At 39.4% G+C, this 18,364-nt stretch overlaps 1 protein-coding gene across 1 annotated transcript; it reads left to right on the forward strand.

Annotated features, from left to right (window-relative positions):
- LOC106643335 (UDP-glycosyltransferase UGT5-like) lies at nt 1–3,836 on the forward strand. The gene is made up of 6 exons (XM_014358429.2): nt 1–197; nt 1,393–1,832; nt 1,929–2,351; nt 2,443–2,674; nt 2,789–3,014; nt 3,319–3,836. Exons 2-6 carry the CDS (start codon nt 1,401–1,403, stop codon nt 3,605–3,607), a joined length of 1,602 nt encoding a protein of 533 aa, XP_014213915.2. The 5' UTR covers nt 1–197; nt 1,393–1,400; the 3' UTR covers nt 3,608–3,836.
- Nucleotides 3,837–18,364: the final 14,528 nt, after the last annotated feature.

The following is an 18,364-nucleotide window of genomic DNA, read 5'->3' on the forward strand; positions in this document are numbered from 1 at the left end:
CGAAGTTTATTGAGTTTGTAAAAAAATTGCAGCACATGCTCAGTGACACGAATTGTGTATTTAATTTTATAGATTTTAAAAACGATCACTAAAAACAATTTTTATTTTAAACAACATGAAATTCGGAAAGTAAAAAACTAATTTTTTTCCTAAAATCATTTTGTTAATTCATTGAACATTTGAGTGATTTACAATAGGTAAGCATTTAAAAATTTTCCAGTACAAGAAATATACAAGAAATATTTAATCCATATTGCAAGGTCATTAAAAAGCAGTAAGTTGCATCAAAGCATAAAAGCAATATGGCTTATTTACACAAAAATTTTCAAAACCGAAGATTTTTTACCAACTTTCAGTCAAATTATCTTGCATACCAATATTATTAATACATAAACAGTATTTTTGGTTAATATTGCATTATTTTATTTATCATGTCTTCATTACAATAATTGTTTTGTAATATTGCAAAAATAAACAGTGATTGGCAGAAAAAAAATTTTAACTAATACTTTTTGTTTATTTTCAACAATAATTGGTTACATTACATAGAAATTACGAAAAAAAAATTTTTAATCAAAATTTTATTCATACAAAACATTTACGGATTGTCAATGCAATATATTTACAAAAAGTCGAATGCTTGTAAGAGTTTTGATTACATACAGACTTAGGCATTCATATTTTTTAACTTTTTTGGAAGTATAATTTTTTGCTGTTAATGTAATGAAAAATTTATTGTAATTTTTTTTTTTTTAACGAATACTTTTTTGCAGCAAAAATAGTGATTTACGATGCGATTAAAATAAATAAATTCTGTAATTCATAGCTAAATTTTATGGGTTTATAAAATAATTTTTCATATTTAATGGAATACCAATGAAGTATTGCACAGCGATTACAGAGCCATTGTAATGATATTTGATTTGATTTTCTCGATATTGTAAATATTGTTGTAGTATGAAAAAAAGTAAAATTTTTAACACTATCATAGTACGTAACATACTATAGAAAAAATTTTATGTAATATTAAAAAAATTAAAAATATTAAATATTTTAGCAAAGCTTTTACGAATTGAAAAAAATCCTATGCAAAATATTATTAGGTACGTATGGCAGAAAAATTATGGCGATTCGATGCACTATTCAGGATGTATTGTTGAAAAATATAGTTATATTGAGATTTTTATGAATCGAATCACCTATAATTTGTATGCACTTGTTGCGTAATTAAAAAATGTATGTAACTTTGGTGTGTTTCGTAATATCGTGCATCCAAATTTTCAAGGAATCATTATGAATTTTCCAAAGCATTATTATTCTTCCACCCAAAAAAATGACCAAACACGTAAGCCCTCGACGACTTTCAATAAATTACATCCAAAAACCAAACAGCACAAACAATGCAACTCCGTTTACCGGCCAAGCCAACCTGGAAACTCGTCGTTCTCGCGATCCTCCTGAGCGGCGTCCCAAAAAGCTCGTGCTTGCGGATCCTCGCCATATTCCCGCTACCCAGCAAAAGCCACTTCATCCAAGCCGAGCCTCTGATGCGCGGCCTCGCCACCCGAGGACACCAGGTCGACGTCTACAGTCACTTCCCCACCAAGAGGTCCCCGGCCAACTACACGGACTACAGCCTCGCGGGCAGCCTGCCCAGCCTCGTCAACAGTTTGACCTACGACTGGTGCGCCGGTGACTCCATTGGCATCTCAATACCCGACCTCATGTCCATAACCGGACCCCCCGTTTGCAACCTCCTTCAGCTTCCGGTCTTCCAAAAACTCATCAACGATCCGCCCACGGATCCTCCCTACGACCTCGTCATCGTTGAGGTGAACGCTACGTCTCATACATTATATACCTAATAGCCATTACCAAACCTTTTGTCTCTCCATATACCATCATTGTACTTGTGGGCTGCTGTCCAGGTGTTCACCTTCAATTGTTACTTTGCGTTCGGCCGTCACCTCGGCGTTCCGGTGATCGGCGTCTCGACAATGTCCCTCATAGAGTGGCAGCACGGGCCGCTGGGCAACCCACCGGAGCTCGCGGCCCTGGGCAGCATATTGTCCCACAACCCGCTGCCCGCGACTTTCGCCGAGCGCCTCTATAACGTTTACGCGAGCGCTTACTACTCGTGGGTCTTTGATCGGCTCACGCGACGCGACCAGGATGCCATCATGAGGAAGTTCTTTGGGCCCGACTGTCCCAGCGGCGTCGACCTCCAGAGGGACTTGGCTCTCGTGTTCGTCAACCATCACCACGTGCTCAACGGACCCAGGCCCCTCGTGCCCGCTGTCGTGCCCATCGCTGGGGCCCATATCGCCAACAATGCCGATCAATTGACGCCTGTACTTTTTTTTTTTTTTCTTTCTTTTTCATTCTTCATTCACTCCAAGGTGTTTGCCATTAATGCCATACTGTAGAAAAATGCTTTTGCAGGAGGTGCAACAGTTTTTGGACGACAGCGAGCACGGATTCGTTTACGTGTCTTTCGGATCGGTGATCAAAATTGAATCTTTTCCGAAACGCTTGATGGACGCGTTTTACGGTACTTTTAAGGAAATTGCGCCGGTTCGCGTGATCATGAAGGTTTTCCGGCCCGAGGAATTGGCCCCAGGACTGCCCCCTAACGTCATCACCCAAAAGTGGTTGCCGCAAGTTCAAGTTTTGAGTGAGTTTATGCACCACATCGTTCACGTGTAATCCGTGCTTTTGTTTATTTATTTGATTTGATTACACCGTTTTGGTGTAAGGGTAACGTCAGTACATTCGACATAATTTTCAGAGCACAGAAACATCAAAGCTTTCGTGACCCATGGGGGTATAATGGGAGTTCAAGAAGCCGTCTATCACGGGGTCCCCATGGTAGGGTTTCCCATGTACGGTGACCAATATTACAACATCAAATCATGCGCCAAGCAAAAAATGGCCATACAACTTAGCCATAAGGACGTGACGGAGACAGTTTTCACAAAAGCTATCACTGCCATTCTTAAAGACCCCAACTTCAAGTTAGTATTTTCATTTTTTATTGCTTTCAATTGATGCTTACCTCGACTGGGATTAAAACTCAACTGTATCCTCAATGCGGTTGATGCTTTGGCATATAATATACACAAGTGGCAAATATCCAAGCAGAGAGAAAGAGAAGCACTATATATAATTATTATGATTAATATTTGAAGCAGCTACCAGAGGTATCCTTATCTACAGTTTAAATCCTAGTTGGCGTAATGCGTTGTTGATTGTTAATGGGTATATAATGAGTGCTCGAAAAAAGGGCCGTTATTATAATTCGAACGAAATTTGCCGCAGAAAATCGGCAGAGAAATTACGGGACAGTTTCAGAGATGCGCCAATGAGTCCGGTTAATACAGCGATATATTGGGTGGAGTACGTAGCGCGCCATGGAAAGGATACTCTCCGCTCTCCGATCGTCCACATGCCCTGGTGGCAAGCCTCTTTGCTGGACGTTTACGCCTTTATTGCACTGATGTTGCTTGTTGTGTTGTACGTGGCAAAAGTTTCTCTTCAATTGTTTATTAAAATAATTTTATTCAAAAAGTTTAAACAAAGCTCCGGTAGAAAAGAAAAATTGAATTAAGATATTATCACTGTGACGACAAAGTGTCAACAATAGTTGCATTTATCCACAGACGTTATTCAACAAATACATTTCGTTACATTCAGATTTTATGCGTTTTTGCAACTCATTGTCTAGAAATATTGTGTTGTCCGAGCAATAGTTTTTACTGTTTGGAACAGTAATTTTTGGAAAAATATAAATCACTATGCAGAATGGTAAAAATCATAGGTTGCCAAAAATAAAAAGTCCTCAGATGGCGTCGTGGATGTGAAAAAAATCCTTAGAAATAAAATAATAAAAGCAAATGATAATCAACTATAAGTGTAAAATGATGTTAAAATAAATCGCAGTTTACCTCTTAAAAAATGATTCAATGATTAAATACGCACATATTATGTCAAAAACATTACATAAAAATGTGCAATACCCCATTTAAAACAAATTTTCGAACAAGTTTGAATTTCCATATTAATCATCTGCATGGCCACAAAAAGCATCTACAGCAGGTGTTTCGAGTGTGCAGTTTATCGATAAGACAATACATATGATTACAATTTGGGTTAGTTTAAAAATAATGAAAAATGTATAAAGTTGTTGTGTAGAATCACTTATTTGGCAAAAAAAAAAAAAAAAAAAAAAAAACCTTTCAATTTGACGTCGCAAGCGCATATTTATAAGGACGCGCAACCGTATCCAATATCGTCAAACTATATTTAGCAAAACACCAAGGCAAGTTCGCCACCTCAAAATGGTATCGTTAAAATTTCAACTCGTCGTGGTCGTAGTTCTAATCGCAGCTGTGAGCACGAGCGCGGGCTTAAACTTGGACATCGGTCGTAGAGTGACCCATGACACTTTACTCTATTTCGAAGACGTGCACCTAGACGCCAGGCCTGGCGTGAGTCTCGTAACATTCAAGGCTTGCAGAGACGTGGAAGAAATCACCAGGGTCGTGGCCAAAAACATCGGTAGTGCGGTCGGAAGTGTTAAAGTAATTGGTGGTGGGGTTGGACGAGCAATTGTCAAGTTGAAGCTCGAGTCCAAGCCTGGACAGCCATTGGATTTTAGTATCAGTGTCTTTGGTTTCAAGTGAAACTTGTATGATTTATTTTTTATTTTTTATGTTACATCCATCGAAAAATTGTTAATTTCATAACGACTAGCTTATTTAAAATAAATATCGATTAGAACTGAGGTTGGTGCCATTTTTTTTTTTTTTTTTTTTTCTCACGTATTTTCTTGTAAACAACTTATATATTTACATAACATTTAGTTCTTGTGAAAAAAAATGACAACACTTGAATGGATGATTACGTGGATACTTTAGATTACACACGTCTGATAACAGGCATTGTCTTAAGAAAACGTAAAGCTATTTTAAAATAAACATAACGTGAGCCACAAGTAATGGCTTTTAAAAAAGTAGTTCATTAAAATATTTTTTTACGTGCAGACAAAATTACACGAATCATTATAAAATCATTTACAGAACGTTATGTAAGCAGTGTTTTAATATCTTATCTTAATTGAATAATGTGCTAATGATGAAAGCTTTTTTTGACCATGATAATAATCATTATGATAAATACTTTTATATTATCTGTAGATAAGTGTATTTTTAATTTTTGATTACACATATATATGAATTGTTACATCAAGTTTTTAAAAAATCATTTAGATGATATCAAAGATAATTAAAATCATTAGTAGTAGAGGTTTTACTTTTTTATCATAATATTCTACACAAAAAAGTTAGTACGTATCGATAAAGTAGATACTTACACAAATCACACGCTGTAGCTCGTAACATTCACCAAAGAGTACGCCGCTTGTATTGTATTTTAGTGATAGTGATTTGACAAGAACATTTTTTTATAATGTTTTATTGATTTAAAATTTACCATTATGAATTTTGTCAAGTGAATACAGTAAAAATTATTATATTAATTTGATAGTTGGTTTAGAAAAAAATCGGTAGTATCTCTACTCTAGTTTCGGTTTATTAAATAAACAATACCCAAGTTTTTTTGAGTCTAAAAAAAAAAAAAATCGGAAATTTAGTTATTTCTATAATTTTTTAGTTATTTTTATAAATTATAATTTTATCAACAGGAATATGTAATTATTATGGCTGCGTCTATAGCACTGTTTGTAATCTCATATTACAGTATACTAGCACTTTAAATTATTGAAATATAAAATATAAACAATGAATATTTTGAATGAAGTATACTTGAGTAAGGAATTTTTGAAATATTATCTTACGATATGCAATTAGGAAGTGAAAGGAAAGAATGTCTTGATTCTTAAGATTGGAAAGCGAGCCGGTAAATTTACTGTATGATTGACTATTTTTCATAGTTAATTAAGAGTTGAATTGACGATTGCAATTAATTTTTACTGCATCCATTTCAAGTTTTCCAATAATTTTTCTCATGTTGGATACAAACATGTTCTGTCGATCCTATTTTTACTACAAAGAAAACTTACACCATAATGAAATATTCACTTATATGGTTAATTAAATAAAATTCATAAATTAACCTGTCACATTCCGGCTATTCATTCGTTCCCGTATCAGTGAATCACATGAAGTATAAAATTTTACTACTTTTCAATAGAAAATAGAAGTAAAATCCATAACTTTTATTGACAAGTTAGTTGCAAAATAAGAAGATTATGCTTGATAATGATTTGTATATTTTATAAGTAAAGGTATATGTTATTTTGTGCTGGGACTTTGCACCACTACCCAAAATTACCTTGTTTCGTTAAAGTTGATTGTTCCTACAGTGGTGCGCCATTACCATACAGCTTCTTGCGTGCGAACATAACGCAAGTTTGTAGCTATATATTCAACACACGAACCTATATGGATAAAAAAAGCTGCTACCATATCTCCTGTCCAACGTGCCAGCAATAATGTCCGACGTGTCGCTAATCGGCCAAAAACGAAGGAAAATAATAAGTAGGCCAAAAAAGCCCATTTATCGCCCTCTACACTCCTCTTTCGCTCTATTCTGCCTTTTTTTTTTCCCATCATACATTCCTCCTTCTCTTGGGACGCGTCGGCTGTTTCCTCTGTGACAAAAACGCGTGTCGAAAATTTCGGCGTAACTCAAAAGCCAAGACAAACAAGGGCGTGCTCTGCTCTTTGCTCACACAAGTGCGTCTCTTTCTCGGTAAATCTCGCGGATAAAGCCTGTACAGAAGATAACTCCGAAGACACTATAAACTTTGGTACAACTACTCATAGGTATGTACTTATTGTTACGATTATGTGAACATGTACGGGTAATGTCAGTGGGAGGAAAAAAAAAAAGAAAAAAAAAAAAAGAAAGAAACGTCGCCCTAGTATTTGCCTGTAATGATATGTTTGTCCGACGTGTCTTTGCTGCGAATGTGTATATTGGAGATTAGAGAGGCACGAAACACCGAAGAGCCGCGTAATTCCAGTAATTACCGGACAGCTTGCACGTAATGGGTGGTATTGCATATCCTTTCCAACACATACGCAATGATTAGACGGATTATTAATGCAATGGTGTAATGGAGGGATCAACTATATTTCTATTGCAGTCTCACAAAAGTTATCGGGAGTACTGAAGAATATTACAAAATGCGGAAATTAAGAGCTTTAGGAAATATTTGGGGGATAATTTTGTTACAACCACGGGAGATTGAGAGAAAGACAAGGAGGATTTGAGAGCGTTGAGATAACTAATCCACCCAAGGGTGTCCCAGAAGCGGGAGAGTCCCTCTCACCTGTACCTTAACTCAGGACTGGCTTATTACAACTCATCACATTTTACAAGGTTTAGCTACCACTACACGAGTTGTGTCTTCAATTACTGGTATAGTGAAATTTTTTTTTTTTTTTCTTTTTGTTAATCGAGCGTCATCAAATGATAAATAATTGAGGTGATGAGTAATTGTCAAAACAGTGAGAAAGTGAAAGCTTTCTTATTATAAATACCAGAAAAAGACTCGTAATGGCACGCTCTCTATTGTTCCAAAGCCGCAGTATTGTTATCGTTTTAACTAACGCGGCAACATAAATGATATTATTGTTATTATTTTGCAATGTGTATTGAATAATTAAAATATTTTTTTTTTCATAAACATTGAGGTGTGGACGAACACTATATAAAATAATCGATTATGATACATAGGAGCGGTGTTTTCCTTTCTTTTAGAACAAGTTTTATATCAATATGAAAAATGAAATTTTCCTGTGAACGTATATGTACAATAAAAATAATTAATTTACAAATAATGTGTGTGCGTGAGTTTTTGCATCTGGCATACAACAAACACAACAAATACATTATGAAATAAGGTGTGCGGATAATTTATACGTACATTAGAAACAAATTGTTTAATGAAATGCAAAATACTTGTTTGGATAATACCGATTTAAATTATATGTTATCATTTTTTTTAATTTATTTTTTTTTTATTTAAAGCCATTTAGACAAAGTCCATTAGGCATACAGAGTTACCTTTTTGAAATTTACATTGCTTCAGTTACAAGATACATTGAATATACAAAGATACAATAAATATACACATAAATAATCGTATGAAGAAACATTATTTAACACTATATCTTTTTAATTAATTTAATTACTTATCATTACTGTTGTTGAGGGTTGCCAAGTCTACAGCAATACAAATAGCTTGAGATTCAGCAGTAAATATTGATGCATGATCATTTAATCGCGATGAAACCTGCATTCTAATTTGTGGATGATAGCAAGCAGATCCTACTCCGTCATCTGTTTTGCTACCATCAGTGAAAAAATTAATCTTAAACACCTTACATTGATTCCATACATAATTAGGGTCAGTTCTAAAGTCTATAGATTTTACATATTTAACAAAACTATCTTTTTTTTGTTTTTGAAGGTCTGTTTGGCTACTGCACGGCATTTTTTGATTTCTATAAAGTCGACCTCACGGTCACGCCTCCAATGCGTTAGTGCGAAAAAACCGCACGCAATACCAAGAGACAGAGGGACACATGTTGGCTCGGTCGTGTCACGCACGAGACTCGATATATATTATATTATCATAAGATGTATGGGATAGCTCTAATTGTTGTTGTTAGTTTTAATCCGATAAATAACAAAAGAAACAGATGATTCGCAATCGACCATCTTGTCGTCCGAATGATTTTAAGCCCTATAAACATAAATACAACGGGAAAGCCTCGCCAACTTGTGTATACATATATGGACGTACACACATAATTACTGTAGGAGATGATAAGCGGTAAGGACGAATGGAATATACATACGTATAATATGTATGTACGAAAAATCTGGAGAGCAAATCCGAAAACCCTCAGATAAAGCTCGGAGTATGTACATAGTACAGGAAATGAGCTGCCTATTACCGATTTACCTAAGTGAATATTTGTAGAATAAAATTTCTCGCTGGTTGATCGTCGATTTTCGAGAGGCAGGAAATGACGCATTTTTGTCGACTCCGCGTAGAAGAGCCAACATGCGAAATCAGTGCGTAACAATCGTTCGACTCGACGAAATTTTCAGCCTTTTCGTTCCTTATCCACCCTAGCGTGTATGTGTGTGAGTCGTGCACACGCATTAACTCGTGGTTCGACAAAACAACATTTCACAGGCAAGTGTATCGAATTTCACGTAAAAAACCGAAAAATTTATTAACACACCGATTCACTGGTGCTTCATGCATACCGATTATTTATACAATGTATACAGCGAAGCCTATATATTTCATTGTATACGCTCATAATTTTAACGCTGCCTACTGCCATACTGTATGTGCATGAATTTCACGCGCAAACAATTTATATACACAATATACATGTGCCGTTACGAACCGATTTTTTGACATTTCCCACAGTACGGTTATACACGTATTGTACACGTACATTATGTCCGCAATAAATGTTTATTCATGTATTTATATTGGACAAGAGACTATGCCCGACTATCTCGTTATGTTAATATTGTTAACGTATACAACGTGAAACTCAAAAATATTCATACTAATGGACGAAGAACACATGTTAACAACAAATTTAATAAATCTCGGGACCTGTACGGCTATACGCGACGCGCGAGCTGCCGTACGTATTGTTCCACCTACGCGACGTATACGACGACGACGTGTGTCCTTTGATTATACGTGTATACGTAGTTACGTGTGAATTTGTAGCGAAGTTTCTACCTGTGATTGGCCGAATTTATGAATCCACGGAGCTTGATTTAACAATACGTATTTATTAGACATTCAAAAGTCACTCGTTTCATCAGCTGAAAAAAAAATTTTTTTCTCCAAATGTATATAATACATCGGGTGTACAGGCATTGCGAATTTTTACCTAATATTTGACGATCGTGGGAATTGGCTTTCTCAATTTCGGTTTTTTTGTTTTTTTATTTTTATAATACCTTTAATTCGTAGATGTGTTTTGGTTTGTACGTAACACGTACCCAAGCTTTTGTATCAAAGGGGTATTTCATTAGATTTCGTAGCAAAGCTTTTACACTAATACATTCTGGTCAAACGAGCTATTTTATATTAATATCATGGTAAATATATTTGTGATTAGCCCACCTTCGATAGACGTATAGTTGCAAAAACCTGCAATAATATTATCAAAAGTGCGTGAAGCGATTTGGGCTCAAAAATTTATACTAAAAAGGCACACTGGTACGTATTATTACAAATTATTTTGGCAATATAACGAGTGCAGACGTTAAAGACGACGAGCACCTTCATGACTGAATTTTGTGACAAATACTACCGATAATCATGACTCGAGTCGAAAAAAAAATTTTTTTTTTTAAGCTGAAGTAATGCTCGTAGTTGAGGGACATCGCCAGATTATCATATGGATCACCAGCAGCGTCGATCGTCCATTGATTAACCGGATGGACAGATGATGGTACAGATCAGTGAAACGATGGCTACGCCACAAACACACGCGTACACGCTCAACGCAAGAGAGAGGGGGTCCATCCTGACACCGTAGATAAATCACAAGAGGAAAAGAGAGAGAGAGAGGGGGGGTGAAGATTATACTCTCATTCACGCCGCGAGAGCAAGAAGAAAGTAAGACCTTTTCAGCATCCATTCATCCGCTGCACTCATTCATGAACGCGCGGGCTCTCCTCTATTTGCTTTCTTGGTAATCGCCATCAGTTATCTCCTTGTGCACCCATTGTTTTCCATGAGTTTTTTTTTTTCTTTTTTTTTTTTTAATTTACTTTCGCATAGTAGTACTGCAGAGAAATCTAACGCGTGTGATATAATATATATGGATTTATTGAAATGTGTGACGGGCAAAACACACATGTGCCCTGTTTGGTGACCTTAAAGCCTAGGGAAGAGGATGTAGGAAAGAAAAAAAAGGGCGAGGGCGTCGAATAGACGTACGCGTATATCGTGTGGACACGAAGCTCAAATTTCTCTGTTGCTGCAGCAGGTCGATCTTATCGGGGAGAGCGGCTTTTTCGCCTCTTAATCGGCAGAGCCGTGCCGTGTATTATGGCACGCCGCGTTCTCCGGACGCATCTATCTGTGCATAAGTCGTCGACGTTCCTTACCCTTGTACTCTCTCTCTCTCTCTCTGTGCTTCCTCGTCCGAAAGTTATGCGACTTTAGCGCATCAGTAAACTCATTTAATTAGATCGTGAAAAATGCGGCGACACGCGGCAGCCCACCCCCTCGTTCTCTCCTTCTATATATTATGAAGCCGTGAATCTCTCGATGTTTTTTTTTTCGCTTAATTTTTTTTTTTTTTTTTCAAACTCATCGGCTTATCGTCGCCAGTTCTCGATTCATCTTTCACTTCACTTGGCTTCTTCGTTCCTCCGTAAAACGGCTTACGTATATACTTGTACGGCCATTATCTCATTTCTTGTCTCTTTTTCGTGTTGTTCATATATTATTTCAACAAGGGCTAACAATATGTAAGAAACTATACGTGGATGAGGTGAAAGAATCTTCTATATCTAAAGCTTTCAATTAAGCTGTAAAGTTTCACCATTTGGATCATTGCTCAAATTATATCCAGTATTGAGGATCTCAGTTCTACGTCTTGCGTGAGGAATTTTGTTCTACTTATATTATAACTTTGTCGAGGATGAATAACTTGGATCCTATGCCCATGAGCTCCCGAGTGTTAAGAGTCAACCCAAGACCATTGAGAATCAAAGAAGCTGCTTTCACACATTTAAATCTGCTAAGGATCAAACAGCACAATTGTATATTTTTAAATCGTCATTACCACCGTCATCTGTATGAAGCTTCCAATGATAAGAAGCTATGTGTATACTTTATCGGTTTTGAAAGAAAAGCAACAAGTGCTGGCTGGTTGACTTATCCCATATACGCTATTATACTAATGTATACACGATACAATGTACAAAGGCGATTGTGAACAGATAACGATAATCGTCGGATTATCACTTGTCACGTTTCTTTTTTTTTGTTGAAGCTATAAGTAAGTGTATGTGTGCACGAAGAAAACAGACGCACGTCTGATAAAGAGAAAGTACACAGGTCAGCCGTCCAATAGTTTTTATCGTGCTTGCATTGATCTCTCCCCATGAGATAATGATAATTTAAAAAAAAAAAGGTAAAAAACACTAAACTGTATTTACTCGCACAATCCTATGTATAAGTATACATGATAATATGTATGTATATTATAAAGTGCCTCTCGTCACACTGACGACGACTCACATTATTGGGAGCATAAGTGTGGGTGGGAGAGAACGAGGGGACACGAGGAATTTGCGTGCACCGTATAATACGGAACGAAGAGGACCCCGGTGAAGGTGTGGTTCCCTCTTTTTCAGTCCGCAATATCTGTAGTTCAAATCCCCCCATCCCCACGGGGCCCGAGGCCATTTTATCCGTGTAACCATGTATACATTCGTAGGTATATAATACTTCCAACGGCCCAGAACACCTACGTAAGGCCCAAACCCCCTTCGTCATTTGTGCTCGCTCTTCTTCTACATCTTTTGCTTCGCCAAACTGCGTGAAACAGAATACATCGTGTATATACACGACTGACGATTTTTTTTTTCCGCGACCGGCTCGTGAGCTGTATATAGTGTACCTTTGCATGCTCGTACTTGCATCGGGGACCTGCCGGTGATGGGTGTAGGTGCAAGCCATGCTCGTTTCCCCCGACTCTGTGAGCCTAAAGTAGATCATCTCCCTCCCGCCCTTTGATGTCGTTAGCTCTCGTATGTGCGCGAGTATCCGTACCCCCGAAGAGTAGAGAGAAGGGAACCCTGCATGTGCTTCGATATTCCCACGCGAGAGAGCTTTCGGCTCCCCTTGTGCATGTATGTTGTACCTACTTACCTCACTTTCGTTCTTCCCCTTTATGGCTCTTTCTCGCGGATCAGTATGCGCAATATGGTGTTTTTATTGATATTTTATCGTGTGCAGGCAACGAGTGTATCTCCAACATGTGATTGGGTTGAATAATTGTAAGTCTCGGTAAAGGATGGAAATCAGAAAGAAAGGGGATGTGGCTTATTGGAGGCTTTGAGGTGTACTTTGTGACACAGTATTTCGAGGTACCTGTTGTTTGTAGGATGTGTGTTTTGGTGCTTCATTGGTTAAAAAGGTGGTTAAGAAAGAGTTTTGCTAGTCCCTTGATGTACGAGTAAGGGGGTTTGCTAGAGTTTATTTATTTCCACTCACAAATAGCTGGCTGAGCAAAAATGAGGTGTTAAGGATCAGTATAGAGGAAATAATGCGCTCTCAACCGAGTGGAATATCTAAGGATGTACGAGGAAATAACCAGCGTATATCCAGAGATAAGACGATAAGAATGTAAAAATGCACTAAAAAATAGAAAGAAACCAATTGCCGGCAGCATAGGGAATCTAAATTCTAGATGATCCAACTTTGAGGAAACACGTAAGCGCAAAAAACTTTGTGGAAAGAGAATAACAAAGGACAAAGGGTTTGATTAGAGAAAGTATGTTGATTTAAATATTTTGGGCGATGTTCCGAATAACTTGGCACGGAGTTGTTGGGTACATCTAACTCTATCTTTTTTTTCTTTTCATCGATTTGCTCTGTCGACTGATTTCAATGGGAGTAAAATTTCGGTAAACTGGGCCGAAAGACCTCCGAGATGCGTTGATACCGAAAAACAAGACGAAATTTTCCTCCACGCATGAAAAATCCCAAAAAGGGATACCTGCATTGCCAAAGCGAATGAAGCGATCCTGCCCTTTTGCAACAAGCGGACAAGATCCTCGGATTAAATGCGAGAGTATACTTAAGTATTAAACCGGTGAAAGGCGCGCTCGGCGGAATAAAAGAAAGGAAATGATAAAATTGACGTTTAGTGAAGAATTATAGGTGCAGCCGAGAGCCGAAAGGGAGTACGGGCCGAGGGGTGATGTGAAAAAAGAGGGACCAACGGAGGCCGACGGAGATGAGTGGGAGGCGCGAGCTTGCACAATATGAAAAGGGCGAGGGGGTGCAGTATGTATACACACAAACACACGTAGATGTATTGTAGAGCGTCGTCGTCGTCGACGTCGTAAGCACGAGCGAAAAGGAAGTGAAAAAAAATCGCAATGTCATATTCGAACATGCTTAATATATATACACATGCGTACGCCACGGGTCTCCTCTACTTCTCTTTATTCTTCTCTCCATACGCTCCGGCTCGGCTTTTTCTCACTCCCTCTGCGAATGATCCCACGGCTGATTCGTTTCTTTTTTTCCTTCTTTTCTCTCCCTCTCTCTCTCATCCAGCAGAGGACCATTAAGAGAGAGAGCCTCGCGACTTCTCTCACCGTGCAGAGCGAGCGAAAGAGTAGTACCCACATAAGCGCTCGTATACTAGCCCACAGGAGAGGGAGAGAGAGAGAGAGATGAGAGGTACGACTGTACGGGTGGCTTTGATCTTAGCCGCGCGTTGCAGGGGACAGATATTATCATCGTTTCGAAAGGGACCTCCTCCTCCTCCATTGGGTGCCCCGTGACCCACCCTCCCTTCCTCGTGCACGCGCCTGGTGTTCCCTATATTCCCTCCTTGTACACTGGCACAAGTATGCATAATCCCATATACGTACTATTGTATTGTACCTACGGCTTTATATCCATCCATCCAAACATACACATGTATATATGTACGCATCACGTGTCATACAAGTATACCTATAGTACCTATATACACCATCGAGCTGCGTTTCATTATTTATTTATGTCCTCTTCTCATCTCTTCGTGCAGCATATACACGTCCATATAGACTTCATGTTGTGCGTCTGTACGTTTTATACACATAAGCCGAGTTATATTGTGCCCGAGCGACGACAAAAGACGAAGGTGCACTGAGAGAAGGACTTTTGTTAGTAATTAACTTTATATGTTAATTGTTTAATTACGTATGATATATGTATCCCACATGGCATCATATATGACGTGGTGCAAGTTCATCGTAAATATGGCTTGTGAACTATTAACATGCCATCCGTGTCGGTTAAAATTTAAAAAGTTATAACGAACGTGTAAACGAATTTTCTGTTAACATACTTGTACGTTGATAGTAAACAAATCCTTCTCTCAGTGTGGAGGTGATCTTCATCGATGGCGAATCTATTTTTGTATGCATATGTGGTGTTTCTACACGCCGGCCGGGCCATTTCGGCTATTCTTCAACTTCTTCGATGTACCCCTTCTCGGCCCTGCTTTGGTGGAATAAGCGAGCGCCGCTTGAGGGGACACGATTTATTTTGGAACGATAGGTTTTTCGGGAGGATCGTCTGGGAGTGCGTCTTTTTTTTTCCCGAAAGCCAATGACTTGCGTGCTTTGCTTTGTCGACGGCCGTCTCCTGCGGGCCATTGTCGATTGTTGTATACGTACTTACGCGCGGGGCTCTGAATTCCCCGTATGCGCCGGGGACAATATTGTTGGGCTCGAAAGTGAAGTTGACCGTCCTCTTGAGTGACAATAATTTTCTTAATTTATAACGCGTGCCGACACGTTTTTCCCCCTCCTTTATTTCACATCACACCCGACAATGATGCAACGCGCGTGGAAAGTGAATTCGTCGCACTCGAGGCGAAGTTATGGTTCGGCGAATGGCGTTTTAAAGCTATTGGACTGTCTTACACCGGGTTTTCAAAAGCACATATACATCACCTAATTTATCGCACGATTAGAAAATTGACGTTTTTCAACTCTGTATACAAGTGACACAAGATCGATAGACTTGGAAAGACTTATCTGGATAGTTTTTTCTCATTATCATCAAAAATATGACTCTTATTACCTATTTCTATACTGCAAAAATCGGGATACCATTCAAATACGCACCAAACGGAATTCGGGGATTCCCCGGTTTCCTTAACGAGCTCGTAAAAACACTTTATTATCTCCGGGCTCAAGTAATTAGCCGTCACCTGGAGACGCATGTAAATCATCGGATTTGTAACCCCTTGTGGCATCGGAGCCACGAAGCTAGAGAAATACCGGGAGCAGACGAGGAAATCGGTCAACACGCTCGCACGAACCCACGCACCACACGGAGATCTTATCAGCCGGTCATTTATCATTCGTGAAAAGAAAGCCCCTTGGCCGGCAGCACAGTAGGTCACCTTTCTGCGTCTCTCCTTTCCTCTTTCCCTCCTGTAACTCTTTGGAAAGCTTTCTCGGATGAAATAATCCCCTTTGGGGTTCTCGGTCGATTGATCTCCGGAAAAATCTCCACCTCGTCCCTCTCTCTCTCTCTTTCATATTTGCGCCGGCCCTGTCAAAAAATCTCGCGAGTGAGAAGCCATTTGACGGCTCCATCGAGCGTGAATCATCAGAATTTTTTTTTTTTTTTCTTTCCCTCTTTGAAAGTCCGTTGCGCGGGGGCTGCGCCACCGATACGGGATCTCCCTCGTTCTCTCGAAAAATCGTAAAAACTCCGCCATCAGAGATAAAGTTCTTTCACGACAGAGATGAATGGAGAGGGAATTAAGCCGGGCTGAGCTTGGATTGTGCACAGGCGGTTGTACGATTTAGCTTTTTCGGCACGCGTTGGATATTGTTCTCGGAAAGGGTGAGCATTTCCCTTCCCTCGGCTGATGAGTCTTCACTTTGCTCCATAGAGACCACGACGATCGGAAGCTTTTGAAGCACCACAAGTACAGACTAGTGCTTCTTTTTCTTTTCACGTGTCAAGCTTATACTGTTGATCGGTGCTCTTTGCGGACCTTGTAATGCTGGAAAAGTTATCCATCACCACGATATTCAACACATCATAAATTCATGGGGCCATTTATGTTGGATACAGGGCCAATATAGTAATTTCATTTTGTCCGATTGATATGCATCATATTTGCGTAGTCGCATCGTGAAATTTTCACAAAAGCTCTGACAGTTCCCGAAAACGAGCATGACCCCGTGAGGAACAGCTGAAAATCAAACGCGAAGAGCACGGAAAAAAAAAAAAAAAAAAAAAAAAAAAAAAAAACTCACAACACACGGTCGAGACGAACAAAGAGGAAGCGGGCTCGACGACTGCGAAAGATAAAAACTTCTCACTCGAAATTAGACGGCCGGAAAGCTTATTCCCGTCCTCTCCCTTAATTCCTGTGGACAGAGACGATGATGCAGCAACAGCGGGAGCAGCTGCCTATGCACACACACTCCCGAGCCCAGTTGATAGAGGGTAGGTATATGCACACACCTCGTCATCTGGACATCACGTCGAGGGAAAGCACGCACACACGCGGGCCTGGTCTATTTTTCAGAGCAAACATCACTCACACGGGGAAAAGTGTCCGTTTTTCGCTTTCTCACCGATACACATATACATTACCAACTCCTCCAGTTGGGAGCGATCCCACAGTCACGCTTAAACCCTCGGACGGGCGCTCGTTCGGTTTATTCTTCCCGGCCCTTCGAAGGAGGCTTTGTCGCTTCCCCCCCCCCCCCGAAAGCCTTATCAGTGCAGCGCATCCGCCTCATCCCGCGTCTACCTGCCAATTCCTGCTTTCCTCGCTGTCCTGCTACCTCATGTATACATACGTTTTCCCGTATACATCCCTTAATCAATGAGGGCCACTACAGCTTCCCTCGTTATCTCTTCTATTCGTATCCCTTCTTCCCGACGCTGCAGACGTCTCACAATATTTGTTGCGCCCCGGAGCTATTTGTTTTTTTTTCCTTCTGCGCGTATACACGATTCTCCTTTTTTTTTTTTTTTTTTTTTTTTTTACCTGCAGTGTCCTTCTTTCCCTTCGTTTATGGGAAATATCGGACGACCTCCCGCAACAAGCGAGAACAAACACACTCCGGCGTGCGTGGTGATAATCTCATTAGGCGATACCCGTGAGTACCCGAGTATATAGATAAGGGTTTAGCGCCTGCAATTTTCTTTTGTTTTTTCCTGTCTTTCCTTTTTTTTTTTTTATTTCGGGAAAATCTCGAGCGATAAGCGAGTTTTCTCTTCCGAGGTGGCGCGGTTCGTCGATCGCTCAGAGTTTTTTCGATAAGCTCAGAAGTAGATGGGGATGAGGTGGGGCTGCGAATGAGTTTGAACATAATAATAAGCCCGAAAGGGGCTTCCTTTCACCAAGTCATCGGCACTTTTGCCCATTCGCACAGCTACAGATGTATATTTAAAATGAGTATGGGGTGGTATATGTATATAGTACCGGATACGAAGAGCCATCGATGATCACGCACCAAAACGCAGATACGCTAGTCGGTGCTGGGGGAACCGCGAGAGCGAGAGAGGTGCAAGTTTACC

The sequence above is a fragment of the Copidosoma floridanum genome, unplaced genomic scaffold, assembly GCF_036245765.1.
Source record: "Copidosoma floridanum isolate Cflo_tuat_1 unplaced genomic scaffold, Cflo_Japanese_pri ptg000009l, whole genome shotgun sequence".
Classification (NCBI taxonomy): Eukaryota; Metazoa; Arthropoda; class Insecta; order Hymenoptera; family Encyrtidae; genus Copidosoma; species Copidosoma floridanum.